Source organism: Silurus aristotelis, assembly GCF_946808225.1.
Source record: "Silurus aristotelis genome assembly, chromosome: 18".
Classification (NCBI taxonomy): Eukaryota; Metazoa; Chordata; class Actinopteri; order Siluriformes; family Siluridae; genus Silurus; species Silurus aristotelis.
The window spans coordinates 13955312-13972296 of NC_139591.1; the positions used below are offsets into that span (position 1 = coordinate 13955312).

At 41.2% G+C, this 16985-nt stretch overlaps 1 protein-coding gene across 1 annotated transcript in view; it reads left to right on the forward strand.

Annotated features, from left to right (window-relative positions):
• Positions 1 to 16148, forward strand: part of zmiz2 (zinc finger, MIZ-type containing 2) — a 35047-nt gene extending 18899 nt beyond the window's left edge. The window contains exons 2-19 of the mRNA XM_083569307.1: positions 1790 to 1895; positions 3997 to 4111; positions 4887 to 5077; positions 5485 to 5668; positions 6363 to 6587; positions 6927 to 7121; positions 7625 to 7726; positions 8024 to 8192; positions 8559 to 8700; positions 10044 to 10254; positions 10402 to 10507; positions 10619 to 10776; positions 10956 to 11023; positions 11975 to 12043; positions 12127 to 12371; positions 12872 to 13041; positions 13484 to 13708; positions 13795 to 16148. Coding sequence (XP_083425433.1) covers positions 1846 to 1895; positions 3997 to 4111; positions 4887 to 5077; positions 5485 to 5668; positions 6363 to 6587; positions 6927 to 7121; positions 7625 to 7726; positions 8024 to 8192; positions 8559 to 8700; positions 10044 to 10254; positions 10402 to 10507; positions 10619 to 10776; positions 10956 to 11023; positions 11975 to 12043; positions 12127 to 12371; positions 12872 to 13041; positions 13484 to 13708; positions 13795 to 13902 — 2733 coding nt within the window. The 5' untranslated portion in view covers positions 1790 to 1845 and the 3' untranslated portion in view covers positions 13903 to 16148. The remainder of the gene's footprint in view (positions 1 to 1789; positions 1896 to 3996; positions 4112 to 4886; positions 5078 to 5484; positions 5669 to 6362; positions 6588 to 6926; positions 7122 to 7624; positions 7727 to 8023; positions 8193 to 8558; positions 8701 to 10043; positions 10255 to 10401; positions 10508 to 10618; positions 10777 to 10955; positions 11024 to 11974; positions 12044 to 12126; positions 12372 to 12871; positions 13042 to 13483; positions 13709 to 13794) is intronic.
• Positions 16149 to 16985: the final 837 nt, after the last annotated feature.

Here is a 16985-nt window from a genome sequence, read left to right on the forward strand (position 1 = left end):
CTTTAGCAGATCTCGGTCTTTTCAAGTGGTGTGTGTGTGTGTGTGTGTGTGTGTGTGTGTGTGTGTGTGTGTGTGTGTGTGTGTGTGTGTGTGTGTGTGTGTGTGTGTGTGTGTGTGTGTGTGTGTGTGTGTGTGTGTGTGTGTGTGTGTGTGTGTGTGTGTGTGTGTTGCCATTCCACAAAGACCATTACTGATCTTCTTTAGATTGTAGAAGGGTCAACTTGGCGTCCCGAATGAATGAAGCTGTTCTATGCTGAGCTAGGTATATACAGCCACATACAGGTGTTAGCAATGGCATTAATTAGGGTTTCATTCCATTTAGGTTTATGAGAACCAGGTTTCTGCTCATTCTCAAGTGTGATGGGAGATCTCACTACATACTTGCCACTTAAGTTTTTTTTTAATACTGCATCCATATTTCCTGCATTCTCTGGTTGTATACTACTAAAGAGACTGGGAAATAGTTATATATGGTAATTATACCATTGCCAAAGCAACAAATCGAATGGTGGCCCAAGTCTTTTGCACAGTACAATATAGGCGCGCATAATTTCTCTCACTCCTCTTCTCATTATCCCTGTAGGTGACCCTCTCACGGATAAACTCTGTCTCTCCCCTCCTCCCCTCTCAGCCTCTTCTCCTTCCATCTTTTCCGAGCTGTAGGGCGTCTGACCTAAATCTGTACAGAAAGAGAGAGGGAAAGAAAGGGGTGGAGAATTTGGGGTTGGAGGGGTGGGTGGTTGACAGGCACTGATGTTGGCAGCAAATTAGCATGTCTGTTAATGGTGCTTACCCTCGAGATAGGAGACAGACACAGGGGAATTGAACAAAAGAAAAGGATAGGATAACGCTTTGATGAAGGGGTGTGTGTGTGTGTGTGTTTGGAGGTGGGGGTGATGTCATTACTTAACGAGTGCAATCCACACACACACACACACACACACACACACACACACACACACACACACACACACACACACACACACACACACACACACACACACACACACACACACACACACACAGATAGCCAAGGGACAAGCAAAGCCACCACTTCTTCTAACAAGCTTCCCTGGTCACTCTGAATAATTGATGGGGGGTTGAAGGCATTATCTTCAAGAAGGGCTTGATTCGCACACATACCACCACAAGATCCTGAGCTGCTTTTTCCACACTGCATTTTTCTCTTCCTTTTAAAATCAAAGCGCTATAAATAGCCCCCTCGTCTCCCTCCCTCTCCTTCTCTCTCGATGGAGAGGAGGAATCTACAACCAGCCAGTGATGTTTGGAGCATGGCTCTACTTGCTTGTCCACAAACACCTCTAAAATCTATCTTCTCTGTCCCTCTAGTAACTCGCGCACAAAAAAAACCCCTCAGTCTTTTGTTTTGTCTTTTGTTTTCTTGAGCTATCCAGCCGGAAACGAGTTCTCTCTGATCTCCATCCCCATCACTAAGGGGATTCTGAGAGGATTGTGTGCATTCTGAAAAAACGGTTTCTTTGTGTGTGTGTGTTTTTTTTTTTTTTTTTTTTTTTGTGCTGTGATTGGTGCAGCTCGAGCAATGCTTGCGAAATGTGTGTTATTGAAGTGTGGGGGTGAGTGGAGATGGGTCCCAGTGCTCTGCGCTTGGTGATTAACCCGTTCTGCTGAAGGGGCTGAACTGCCGCCATCAAAGTAAAACTGCACAATGCCACTGCTCTCAACACCACATGCCCTCAGTGACTCATAACCAAAAAAAAAAAAAAAACACCTTTTTGTTTCAGTCAATCTGACATTTTGTTTCTTTCAGACTGCCTGCCAGGTTGAGGTGATTCGGGGTTCTCCGCTGACCCCCACGTTCCTCAGATGAACCCCATCAACTCCATGAAACCTGCCCTGCCTCCAACGCCACACAGGTGCGTGCAATGTTTGTGCGTTTGCATGTGCATGCAAGAACAAACTGTCTGCTCTCCTTTTCTTCTCATGTGTCAGTACAGTGTGTGTGTGTGTGTGTGTGTGTGTGTGTGTGTGTGTGTGTGTGTGTGTGTGTGTGTGTGTGTGTGTGTGTGTGTGTGTCTCTCTCTCTTCCACACTTCACCCACACACACTTCCTTCTCGAAAATGGCACACTCGAGCCCCTGATTTTTTTTTTTTTTCAATCTGTCACTCGGTTCCTCATGTTCCCAAAAGACTCTAAAGCCACATGCTCAAACTTTCTGCTTGATTATCAGTATTGCTGATGTAACACACCAGGCACTCATTTAAGATTTACAACATTTAAGATACATCAAATAACATCTGAGATTGCTGAATTGCTGAACCGAAATGATTCTTTCCTTCTAGTAATAGTGCTCTTTGTGTATAGGATTTAGTACAAGTGGTAAGGGGAATCTAATTAACCAAATCTGAAAAGTGAAAATTTGCTTTACAAAAGAACCGCAGTGGTGATGGCTTCGTTACTCCTCAACAGCCTGCCAAATCCTCGCCTGTCATTCGCCAAGCCTCAGATATGCCTTGCCGTTGATTTAAATTCTGATTGGCTGTGTTGTCAGCGCTGCGTTGATTGGGCGCCTTTTGGGTTTGGCTCCGGAACAGCGGTTTCCTGTTTCAGTGCGGGTGGGTTGATGTTTGGCCAGGGGAGGGGGGTGGAGGTGTATGATTGAAGAGCATCTGGTGGGATTTTCTTCTCTTTTTTTTTTTCGAAGAAAAAAAATACATCAGCCTCCTGTGGAAAGCTTTGTGTCATTGATGGCAAGCTGGTCTGCTCACACGACTCTACAAATCCTGTGATGACTGCCAACCGCTGGAGGCCATCACTCAGAGCCACCGCAGAGCCCCAATATCCATTGGGCTGCGAGGCCAGTGATAAACGAATACTGGTTGAGCTAGAAATGCGTTCAGCCAGGCTCTGTAGCTAATACAGCGATGCTGTTAATATCGAGTGTGATAGGATGCTCAAGGTTAAACGTTCAGCTTACAGCTGTGCCATGTATAAAGAGCTCACTGTTGGCCATGTTGTGAAGATAAAATTAAACATTTATTGTGGATTCGACTTCAGCACCCAATATTCTCTATGCTAAATTAAATCGACAGAATATTGTTCTCTATTGTGCTCTGTGTTGTACACAGGAAATAATTTGGTATTTTTGTCTTTAGGCTGCTTATACAGTAACAGAATTGATATTTAAGTTTCATTTTGAAGCAAAATGAGATGTGTGTATTCGCATGCTGATATTTTTTACCAGCTGTATTTTCTCCACTTTGATCTGCTGCACTGCCTAATGTAGTTTGGCTAATTTTGGAAAGATTAAATGAGAGCAATCTGGTTTGATCCAGTTATGCAGAAAACAGTAGGTACTCTAACACACACACACACACACACACACACACACACACACACACACACACACACACACACACACACACACAAAACCGTGAGCACACACATACACAGGCTCCTTCCCTCCCTCACTCTCTCTCTCTCTCTCTCTCTCACACACACACACACACACACACACACACACACACACACACACACACACACACACACACACACACACACACCCCTCCCTTGGCATAGCTACTTTTTCCTGTCTCTAAGTGACTGTAGTCGCCATGGAAACATTGCGCCATGCACCTCTAGAGCATGTGGCTGTAGCACATTCAAGTCACACAAAGACTTCCAAATGCACATTTACACACACACACACACACACACAAACACACACACACACACACACACGCATGCTTTCTCTCTCTCATTCATACGCTGTCTCTGTTAACGCCATTTGTCAGTAACACATGAAGAAATGAGCGCAAAACTCCATTATGTCATTTTAGCCCTGTCAATTCGGCAATCAGATCAGCGTACAGCAGGTAAAGCAAACATTCTCCACCTGCCCGGTCACATGCTCAAAAGGAAGCAGCGTTGAACACAAAGAGGGAAAATGTCTAGCATTTCTGTTTCTTCTGCTAATCCTAACCTTAACGTCCTTGTCTGCTGTCCCTTTCCCACAGTGACGGCTCGTACCCCTATGACCCAGCGTCCTGGCAGCAAGGCACCAACCAGCCCCCCGGCTCCCTGTCTGTGGTAACCACAGTGTGGGGGGTTACCAGTCCTTCACCCAGCCAGGTAAGCCTGGCCTCAGCAGCATCTGAAGAGATTTCAGTTCAGATCGAAATGTACCACTGTGTTGTTCAATTCTCAAAACTAAATGTTCAGAAGTTGTTGATTTACATTTTTGTAACAGCAGATGTTCTAACTGTAAATCAGGTCGCAGGTTTCTATTATTGTATTTGTAATAGTAATAACTATTGTATAGCTGTAGTAACAACTAACATTTACTTGTATGGTAGATGATCTAAATAATGTAGTTCTAAAAAAAAAAGCTAAAGATTAAAAAATATATAAATAATAAAAGAATCTTTTGTAAGGAGACTCTCTTATTTAAAATGAATGAATGTGGTCTCTCATGTTATTAATATGACTATTAATAGCTGCTAAAACATGATTGATAACACAAACTATAAACAGTTAAAATGCATAGTGTAATTTATTAAAAGAAAACTATTATAATTGTTAACCAGTACTTCCTAAAAGCAATAAAACACTTTGGGAAATAATGCACTGTAGTTGGAAAATAATGAACTTCAGTGTGCCATGTCATCTCAAGACTTTTCATTTTTTAAATAAAACACCCAAAGTGTTTTCTTTCTAACTTATATTTAATGTTACCTGTACAATAGAAAAATATCTGGTCTGGATGATGCCGGTCCAGATACTAAAGTTTTGATTCTGGTGCAGAAGACCTTGGTGTAATTCTGTTTTTCTTTTTTAATGTTTAGTTTGAAATCCACTCAAAGACATTATAGTGAAGTAAATTAACAATGTACTCTTTCTCTTTTAGGTATTTGGTGCACCTATGGGCCCGGGTGGCAATTCAGCTGGTGGTCACATGATGCCTGGTAACAGCCCTGGCATGAACTCTCCCCAGTTCATGGGGCAGCAGGGCTACCCAGAGCCCAAGGGTTACATGCAGCAAGGGATGTATGGCCGCCCAAGCGGAGGCTACCCAACAGGACCTGCGTATGGTGGCAGGTAAGAGCCTTGTTCTCATATAAATTAACTTTTAAAGGAGCTGTGATCAGGCACTGAATGGTGAGGCAGTAAGACGACATCACTGTTTTGGTTCAGTGTCACTACTGCGGGGGCTGAGAATGCTCTCGCTTCGGTATGTGTCAGAGAGGAGTCCCGCCCCTGCACTGACTCACCTACTTAGTGACACACACATCCCCCTCAATCCCCTCCCCTGTACATTCGTTTGCATAGCAATATATGTTCAGACTCTGACATGCATAATCAGCTACGCACGCACACCATGTTCCCAAATATGTAACATCTGTTTTTTGATAGTCAGTAATGGTCTCTTGTTGTGTTGAATAGGAAGATGATGTGAGTCAGCATGAATGACAGGTTTGTGTGATTGTTTGTGCCTGTGTTTTTAGTTACCCCAATAATGGTGGCGGATCCCTCGGGATGCCTCCTCATGGCGTTCGCCCTCCCACTGACTTCACCCAGGCCGCTGCTGCCGCTGCTGTCGCCGCCGCTGCTGCCACAGCAACCGCCACTGCCACGGCGACTGTTGCCGCAATACAGGAAAAGCAGAACCAGGAGATGAACTACGGGCCTGTAAGGAGCATCTTCTGTTCGTCTTTGTGTGTTTAATTATCAGCACATCTTGCTCACATTTGACCACACAGGACATTTTATTGCACAAAAAGGAATGTCACTTGACTAAAGCCAGGTGACCTTTGTTTTGACACTTGCTTCATTCGATAAAAGAGCAGGAAAACAAAGAGCATGTCATCTGTTATGTTCTTGTTGATGGAGGTGTACAGATTTCAGCTCAAATTTCTTTTTATATGTTGAGCACTCTGTTAGAAATTTAGCATGCCATTGTCTGGTACAAGTTTATGGTCGAACTCAATATGCCCCCCCTGCTGGTGGAACTTTAAATCACACAATTCCAGTTCAAGAATATGGCTTTAATTAGTTTAAAAGGAGATGTTTTCCCCTGCCTTTCCATCATTCTCATAAAAAAAAAAAAATAAATAAATAAATAAAACAGACTTTACATACTGGCAGACCAGCAGTAGACATCACATCATAACCGCAGTGCTAAGAGCGGATTTGATTCCCCATGATGGTGACCTAGTTGTTGTTTTCCTATCTACGCTCAGTGCATGTCAGTGGCAGGCAACTCTCCAGCCATTGTTTAAAGCCTGCTAGGTCTGATGGGCGTAGGGGCCTTTTTGTATTTGACTTTTTTTTTTTTTTTTTTTTTTTTTTTTTTTTTTTAATTTATTTATTTTTTCCCTTGCAGATGGGTGGTGCTTCCTCTTACAGCACTCAGTTCATGCCCCACCCTGGACCCCGTGGCCCACCAGGCATGGCCTCCTCTGGGATGGTGGGATCCAGACCACCCTCTATGGGAGGCATGTACGGTTCGCCGGGTCAGCGTATGCCCCAACACTCCGGTTACCCCGGGGGCCAGCAGGGACCTCCGCCACGGCACCAGCAGGGGCTGAAGCGCCCTTACAACTCTGAGGTTAGTGAGGAGAGGAACTGCTTTTGTGTCTTTGAACTTTGAGCTGTTGGCTGTAATTGAATAAGGTTAGAAAATATTGTGAACATTTTTAATCTAACAAATTAAAGATATAAAGTATTTGTTTCTTTGTGCAAGATCCTGAATTACATTGTTGTACTAGGGTGATGCTTTTAGTCATACAAACTGATATTTAGTACTTTTGAGCATATTTACTGTTTAATATCAGTAAAAACTGCTTGTTCACAGCAGTGTTTTTGGCACTCTGGCCTCTGTCTTTAAACAATATGACATATTTCCTCAGTATTTATTCTGATGCATATAAACTGTTTTCTCTCACAGGGATTTCCAGGGCAACAGTATGGCTCTGGGATGGGAGGTGCAGGTCCTTACCCTGGCCAACCCATGCAGTACCATGGCCCTGGCCCACAGCGATCTGCACCTTCACCTTCATACACGGGCCACAGAATGCCGCTACAGCAGACCAACATGGGCCAGTATCCTGCAGGACCAGGAAACCCAGGCCAATATTACAAGGTGGAACATCCATGGTTTGCTTACTAACAATCACAGCAGAATACATTTTCAAAAGATTTTGACAACTCTTACATCTTCTCTCTGCAAGCGGCTTATGCTGCTCTGTAGCAAGCTAGCAGTATCAGATTTCGTGGCAAAGAGGTTCCTGCGTCTGTATTTTGTGGTAGACAAACTGCTGCTTTGTGAGAGCAAATGCGCTGGAATCTGATACGTGCTGCTGCCCCAGTGAACATGAACAGATCTTGTAAATGTCGCACACAGCAAAGACCAGTCAGATGTGGTTTGTGGTTTAAAAGATCCACAAGTACGAATGTTCTGTTCAAATCGTTGTTCAGGATTGTTTTAATATTATTTTTCTAAATGCTGAACAGCCATTAATGCGTGGTGTTGTAATAGCAAACGTGTGATTATGTAAAATGATCATGAAGCACTGAATAAAATATTTACTAACAGCCATTTAAAATTGAATAGACTGACATTAAAATAAATAATTTGTTTCTCAGGCAGATCAGTTCAACGGGCAAGGAAACAACCATGGAAGTATGGCTACAGGAGTGGGTGGAGGTGGAGGGTACAGCACTTTTAACCAAGGGGCTGTGAACGGGGTCAGTTTCCATTCTCTCTATATTTATTTTTCTCTCTTCACTTCCCTTTCCTCTATGTAGGTCCAGTTAATATTTAACAATTTCATAATCACCCTGTTTGACTTTCACAATGAACACTTCCTCCAAAAATGCAAATGTGTTCACTAAAGCAGTAGGTTAGCCTAATGTAGTACATGTGACTAGTTTAGCTTTTGATAGCTATTTTCTGTATAGACTGTGTGTGTGTGAAGTTTGCATTTCATTGTTAGCATTTGTACGATTTCTGATGTGTAACAGCTTTAAATTTTTTTCCCTCAGCCTGGGCGGGCTATGCCTGGCTACCCTAGCTCACCCCTGCCAGGGAACCCTACTCCTCCCATGACACCTGGCAGCTCAATGCCACCTTATATGTCGCCTGGACAGGATGTGAAATCTCCCTTCCTCCCTGATGTCAAGCCAAATATCAACACAATGCAGCCCCCTACAGGTACCAGAGCTCATCCAGTTTAAGTAAAGTCTCTCTTAGTACTGCAATACAATACATTTTTCTATAGCCCTCATTTAGAACAGTTTACTAAATACAAATGATTTTTTACTTTGAACATATTTATGACATCTGAACAAATAAAAACACCCTTATTGGGATAACAAGAACTAAAAGCACATTTGCCATATTAATTGTTGAGAAAACCTCTCTTTTATGTACATTTAAATTACACAATGTTATTTTTAGACTTTCCCCAAAAGGTTTTGTATTAACTCTGTCTATAGTTTATGCGCTACGAAAAATGCAGGAGTATTTCTTTGATATGCCTTTTTTCCCCCTCAGCCTAACTCTGCCCTCTGTATACAGGGAACCCAAGCGATGACCTGCGTCTGACTTTCCCTGTTCGGGACGGGGTGGTGCTGGAACCTTTCCGACTGGAGCACAACCTGGCTGTCAGCAACCATGTCTTCCAGCTGCGCGACTCCGTCTATAAGACACTCATGATGAGGTCAGATACAGTGTTCACACTTACCGCACACGGGGGACTTGTCCCATGATCTAATCCCAAACTCCTGACGCGTCCTCAGTCTTTCCTTGAAGTTTTGAGTGATAATTTGTATCCTAAGTGTTTAATATAAATGTATATATTTAGTTCTTGGAATAAGATTTGGTGTCTGTATTCTTAGCTTAAACATAAATGTATCTTTGAATGAAGATATCTTTCTATTCTGACAGTGTGGATATGTATTGTTTTGTATTCATTTAGTATGTAATAATTGCATTAGTATATGTATATAGGGTTAATTATTAGTTACTAGGGATAAGTGGCCTATGATGATAAATACCACTAGATAACCAACAGTGGCTTATAAAATGCATATTAATATGAAAACAAAAACTGTTAAAAAAAAAAAAAAAAAGTGCACAACTGTACTACTCACATCTCACATTTAAACTAGAGCTGAAACGATTCCTCAAGTAACTCAATGCTTTGTTTAGTTTATTTAACTACACATTGAGCCCTGTGTTTTCCACAGACCATTATTACTGATGCACCAACCACTAGACCAACCAACCACTAAACTCTGGACTGCTTTGGTGTCTCATAAACGTGGCTAGAAACGTGTGTATGCCACTTTCCATGCAAAGATTGTGCTCGCTATCTGTGTCGCCAGTTTCCCCTTCTCTGTTTTTACTTTGTGCGTACGCAGGGCTCAGAACTTTTTATGAATCACAACCTTGGCATGGAAAGTGCACATTTTCAGCCTGGTTTTGTGCATACGCCACGTTTATAAATGAGACCACTGGACAGGTAAACACAGAAGACACTGCAGAATGAAAAATGAAGGAACAGGGAGAAAACAGTGAGAGGTGTGGAGAGGATTCAGGACAATATATTTGATTTATTTTTACATATTTATATATTTGTATTTGCATTTTTATGTAATATGCCAATTACATGCACTAAATGGGTTTAGATTTTACAGCCTGCAATTTCAGCAATAAAAATTTTTCTAAAAATGAAACGAATTACTTCAATTTAAGAGACGTGTCTTTATTTTCTTTTGTATATTTTGCATCGATTATTGCTCTTTAATAAACAAAAAGTATCGATTAATCGATGCACTAATCTGTAGAATACAAGATTACTAAAATAATCGATAGTTGCAGCCCTAATTTAAACACTACAAATGGAAATTTCATTGTAAGCAACTTTGGCTTGCCTGGGTGTGTGCTTTCAACCCAGAGAACACCACATCAGTATCTGTAATATTGACCGTTACCACAGATGCCCATTCATTTGTCATTCAGCTGTAATGTATCAATAATTCCCTGTTTTTATTTTCCTAGGCCAGATCTGGAGTTGCAGTTTAAGTGCTATCATCATGAGGACCGGCAGATGAACACCAATTGGCCTGCCTCGGTGCAAGTGAGCGTGAACGCCACGCCCCTTACCATCGAGCGAGGAGACAACAAAACCTCCCACAAGCCTCTCTACCTGAAACAGGTGTGCCAGCCAGGTCGGAACACCATCCAGATTACAGTCACCGCCTGCTGCTGTGTAAGTGTTTGTGCCTATGTGGTTTGGGTTTAACATGACTTTATTAAAAATTGAGCTACACAGCTATTACAAAACTATTATATATTTAAATATGTATGTATGTATATGAAATATATTTGTAAAGATGTGTTTTCTCTTCTTCTCCAGTCTCATTTGTTCGTGCTGCAGCTAGTCCACCGGCCCTCGGTGCGGTCTGTTCTGCAGGGTCTTATGAAGAAGAGGCTCTTACCTGCCGAGCACTGTGTCGCCAAAAGTAAGTCCCAGTTTTAGCAGTTCATACAGTGTTATTTTTTGTTTGTTTTTTTTTTTGTGCAATTACATTACTAATTTTTGCTGTTATTCATCTTCACTATTCTGCTTCTAGTCAAGAGGAACTTCAGCAGTGGAACCATACCAGGAACCCCTGGGCTAAACGGTGAGGATGGTGTGGAGCAGACAGCCATCAAAGTTTCCCTGAAGTGTCCAATCACTTTCCGACGCATCCAGCTTCCAGCGCGTGGCCACGACTGTAGGCACATACAGGTGAGAGTATTTTATATATCAGTAAATTGGGTCTATAGAGCGTTGCCTATAAAATGGCAATGGCAATTAATCTGCACACTAGTTGCTCTAATTACTGGTTTTTGTACCTTTTTAAAACAATGTCATGCTTTTATAGATATGTAAATGTTCCCTTCTCTGTGCCTGTGTTTGCCTTGCAGTGTTTTGACCTGGAGTCGTACCTGCAGCTTAACTGTGAGAGAGGGACTTGGCGCTGTCCTGTTTGCAAGTAAGAGTCTTTTTCTGTTGCATCGGGATATTTATAGTTGCACTACATGTAACTTCATGTTAACAGAATTAGAGGAAGTGCTTAACCCCTAGGCACTGTTAGTTATTAAAGCATGGCTTGTGAGTTATAAATTGAGGCAGTCAGTTAACGGCCTACATAAACTTTAACACGCACAAACACTCGTTTAATGGTTTAAAGCAAATGTCCACCATACCCTGAGAAGGTAAAGCTTACACACATCAGCTGGAGGAGAATAACCATTATAAAACTTTTACTTAACCAGCAAACTAGCTGGTCATGTGTTATTAAATTGTGTAAAGTATAAGCAATTACACAATGTGCTTTTTATTAAACATATTTTTAGGTCTGTTTACAATTACATACTACCAAAAAAAAAAATGGTTAAATCGGATCGCCTTTTCCTTTGATTACAGCGATTACGATTCATCAGACCACATGACCCTTTTTTCATTGCTCCAGAGTCGAATCTTTTTGCTGCCCAGCAAATTGAAGCCTGACATTTGCTTGTTTTCTTAAGGCAACACAGCTGTTTAGTCCTGATTCCCTAAGTTTTCTTGACACTGTGTGTTTGGAAATGCTCTTATTTTCACTATTAAAGATTACTTTTGTGTATGTACGATTCGATTTGCAATCAGTACTGGCTTGAAATGCTACATGCAGAACACCAAAGTTGTCCAGATTAACTATTATCTTAATATAGCAATACCCTTATAGCTTCTCATGCATTATTTTGTTTACTCTTATTTATTTTACTCTTTATGAATCCCTATAAATCAAGCACATGGTTTTACTTTCAAAACAAGGCAATTGCTCGCATCCACTTTAATTGCAACATAGCTGTTAAAAACCAGAACTACCATAACAGTTTATGATAAAAGACTGGACTGAATGAACTTCTATGAAAATCCTCAAATCTTTTGGTCTTTGCAGTAAGACAGCGCTTCTGGAGGGACTAGAAGTGGATCAGTATATGCTGGGCATTCTCATCTATATCCAGAAGTAAGTAATCACTATGACTTTAGGTCAGTTAACTTAAAACAGTTACTGTCCAGTGCTCTTTAACATGAATCTGCTTTTTATAGTTCAGACTATGAGGAGATCACTATCGATCCAGTGTGTAGTTGGAAACCAGTCCCTGTAAAGCCTGACCTGCATATTAAAGAAGATCCAGATGGTCCAGCGTTGAAACGATGTCGCACACTTAGTCCCAGTCACATGATCCTGCCTAGCGTTATGGAGATGATTGCTGCACTGGGCCCAGCCTCATCGCCGTACCAATCCATGTCACAAGGTGGCAGCAGCAGTACACCTGATTACCCAAGCCAAGGTTATTCTTTTTTTTTTTTTTTTTTTATGTTTTTGACGCTGACTTTATGGTTGTAAAATATACTTTGTGCTTTAGAAACAGTATGACTGACTGTATAATGATCTCATTAGGTCTCATGAATCCTAGTGCTGTCTCTTGTAGCTGTAAATTTGCAAGAGCAAAACAGCAAATCCCTAGGCAGCAAAACAGGCCAGGGATTCACACCAATCAGTTATGAATGTCTGTGAGCCCATGCATATTGAACGCAATAAATCTTCCCTTTATGCATACTGAGTTGCCAAAATGATGCTGAATAAGTGGCAGTTTAAAAACGTCAAGGCTGTCTTCAGACATTTTATATGAAGCTCATGTTAACTTTCTTCAGACAAGATCACTAGCTGTCATGAATTATAAATGAAAATATAGCTTGAACAATAATAATTATAGCTTTGTAGACAGACAAGCAGTCCAATTTTCGCTTGAATGCTGATTGTATATACACTTTGTTTTCTGTGTCTCAGCTGGTTCAGGATATTCCAATCAGCCTGGCTTCTCTGACTTCCCCAACGCTCCCGGCACTCCAAACTTGGTCGAATTTTCCTCGGGACCCCCACCCCTCTCCTACCAGGCCGATATTCCCAGTGGCCTACTGACCACTGAGAAACCAGTTGGGCACTCCATGTCTGGACAGGTAGCACATCTACACTATTTCTGCATTGATATCGTATTTTTATTATTTTATTTTAAGATTTTACAAAAAAAAAAAAAAAAGAGATTTTATAATAATTTAGATAAAAAAAATCACCCACATGTAATTTTGATATTAACTGTATAATCCCGATAGTATTATCATGCATTAGTTGCATTCATAGCATTCACTACCTCACTAAAGGTAGATGATATCTTTTACTGCCTCTCGTGTGCTGTTGGTGAGAGTAAGAGCTCCTTGACTGGATCTGGAGGCAGCAGCATGATCTGCTGCAGCCTCAGCCATGTCACTGACAGCTGCTTCTATAAATCTCTGCTTTTATACATTCAAAGCTTCTCTGTATTCTCTTTCTCTGTATGCATCTGCAGTTTCATGATCACTTACTGCTCTTTGATCGGCCTTATTTTTGATTTTTTTGCTGTAGATTCCCCACTCTAGTCGCATGGACCCATCCCACAACCCTCTCCAACAGCAGCAGCAGCAGCAGCAGCAACAGCAGCATCAAACACTCCACGGCAGTTCCAACCTGGGCGGGCCAGGAGGACCCATGCATTCACGCAACTCCAACCAGAATCCCCGGCTGCACACAGATAGCTTTGGCCTGGGTGGCCCCGGGGGGCCAGGAGATGTAACTGAGCCCGGCCTTGATGTGAGTCATTTGGTTTATGCCTATTCTTAAGAAATTGATGACAGGTCAACAACTCTAATACCGTCTTTCCTCTTCTGCTTCGCCAGCTGCTCCCAGAGCTAACAAACCCAGACGAGCTGCTGACCTACCTGGGTCCTCCTGACCTCCCTAACAACAGCAATGATGACCTGCTCTCGCTGTTTGAGAGCAACTGAGTTTGTAAAAAGCTTGTTCACCTCCAGCTTTGCCATACTATCCTTAAAACAAACCCACCTCCCAGCAGTACATACTCTCAGCACGCTACAAGGAGGTTTGGGGGGATCAGGGCGTGGAATCCTCGCAAACATTGAGTGTAATTATTGGCCTGCTCTGTTCCTCTGAGACTGGAATGCAGAAATGCTCAAAGTAAAAAAGGTGCAGAAGTTTTTATCCAACATTGACTTTACTGTTAGTCTGCCTCTGAAAAATGTCATGGTTTTATTGTGTTTTTTTCCCCCCTAAATTGAAGAGATATTCCCAGCACCTGCAAAATCCATTTGTAGAAAAAGCAGCACCCCATCTGATGTCTGACTTGTGCTTGGTGTAAATTTGCCCATTGTTGTTTATTCTAGATCATATTTTAATCACATGTGAAGTACCGACATTCTTAAGAATTTGTCATAAACAAGAAGAACCGTATTTTGATAAAGCTACGGGCTCTTTAAGAAGAATGATACCAGAAAAAAGCCAAAATATGTCTGGCCTCTGTTGTAACTTGAATGCATGTAAAAGCTGGGAATGCCAATGGACCCTGCAAACACAAGACACAGACATGCCTTACCTCAAGAGGTTAAAAAAAAAATATTCCTCCAGCAAACTAGCATGCTATCATATATGCCATTACTTGATCTCACAAATTTGTACTTGAAGTCCAGGAGATATATTTTGTGTTGGGAGCCTCTTTACAGCCTGCATGCCCTTGTCCTTTGCCTTGTTGTTTAGAGATGCAGGCATATCTTGCTGTAGCATCAAATAAACATACTGTACTCATTTGCCAAACTTAAAAAATGAGGTTGTGTCTAGAGGGATCTTCGATCAGGCAGCCACTGTCAATGTGAGAAAAATCATTTGATCCCTGCAAGTGTGTTTACACAAGATGAAATACAAGAAGCACACATTAACTTGCAGACATACCACAAACGACACCAAGTAGGTTTCTGGCACACCCTTATTCTACTCAGTTCTTTGCCTCCTTAATCATTTTTTTCACCTTTTATTTAAACACTGGTGTCTTCCTGCGCTGTTGGCACAAAGTCTTGTGCTGATTGTACACATCTACACAAGAGAAGGACCAACATCTCAATCCTGATGGTTCTCTATTCACCTTTACTTACTGGGCATTGTGTTCTTTTAGTTGCTTTAGATATGCAATTTCCCATCATTTAGCAGAAGGACTTGTCAGAAAGAAGAGGTCTCGCAGAGCACAAGCAACCCAAACACATACACACAGACACACACACGTCAGACAGGGTAGATCTCTCGCAGATGCACACTCAATCTCACAAAATGCAACTCTGTTACATTCAGAGTGGGTTCAGGTCCTAAACTATAGCAGTCTCACGTTTTGTATCCGACATCTGGATATTTTGATAGTTGTTGCAGTATGATGGCCTCCTGATAGTCCGGTCTAATTGCAGTACCCATTACTTGTTTCTGCTAAGAAACAATTAGGGAGCTGTGTTGAAAATATGTACAGATATAGGATTATTATTGTTGCAGATGTATACGCTCTCCTGTACCCCATGATAAAACACGCAAACACTTTAAACACTATGACAATGTTCATTTCTGTCTAAAAAAGCTCTTGTTCCTTTTAAGTTTGAATGCAAAAGAGACTCCATTGAGAGAGGAGGACAGTCTGCTGCCCTGTATCTTGTCTTGTCTTACTTTTATTTATGATTGCTCTCTGGATGCTGTCGGCTATGTGCAGTTTGTATCCTAAACAATCCAGGGGGGGGGGGGGGGGGGGGTCAGGAGTTCTTGGATGTGCAATTGTTTTTTTGAAGACATTTGTGTATCATACAATTTTATCTTTTGATTATATAATTATTGTTATAATAATTATAAAGATAATTGGTGGGCCTGTATGCATCTCTCTTGTGTGTTATCTAGCAAAGTTTATGAATTTGTTAAAAAAAAAAGAAAGGAAAAAAAGTTCATTTCACCATCAGATCTGTGACCATGAAGGGTTTCAATAAGAGAGCGGAAAAGCGTCTTTGAGACCAGCAGCAAGTCACATATTACTGTTCATCCAACTGTTTAAAAAAAAAAAAAAAAAAAAGTTTGACTGTCATGTGTAGGTGAATCTTTTACGTTTAAACGATTGAATTAAACTTGTAAAATCTTAATCATTTTTTTTGTTTGTTTTTCTAAAGATGTGAAATATTTCCATTATGTTTTTTAAGTAAAGATTTAATCCCCATCCTGTTGCATTGGAGTTTTTTTGTTTGTGATCATGTGAATAAGATCATTCCTGCTGAGGGGGAAAAAATCCAAAAAGATCTAGTAGAAGTTTAAAGATGTAGATGCACTTGGTTCAGTTATAAATCCAAATTATATTAGATGTGTAATTTTTTACTAAACTTATAAGAACTGATATAAAACGTGATATATTGGTGAGTCTTGGAGGTTGTGACTTTCACTAATTGTACACCATTAGAGTAATTGTTCTACTTCCAGCCTCTGGAATATCACAGCGCTCTTTAAGTTTCATTAAAATACCATTAAATCACACCATAATTGCACAAACATATTATTAATGATACTTCTGTAGGACATACTTAAATCCCATTAGAGAAACACCAAACAGGTGAATCCCATGTGAGCTGTTAAATACTTCGGTCCCTTTACACGGTAATATCAGAACAATGAAAAGTACAAAAATAGCATCAATGTGCTTTAACACGCCATTACACAACCTCCATGGAATAAAAACCTCTAATGGCTTCCATGTTTTATTTTCTTTCTTCCAGGAAGACCGACTTCCATTTTTCCCGTTTCTTATTTGAATGTTTGTATATTGATACAGTAGACAAGCAAGTGAGAGCCGCTTACACTTCAAACTTGTGTTTCCGGAACAGCAAGTCGCGCTTCGTATTCATCAGTGCCATAATGGCGAATTTAATCCCCGGCCGACGCCCTCGCGCCATGACACACGTCACTAACGGCGCGAACACAGACCCACAGCCACATCGTTTAAACAACGCTCATTGGATAAGAGTTGGTGACGTCATTGATGCTAGGCGCAACCGCCCAATCA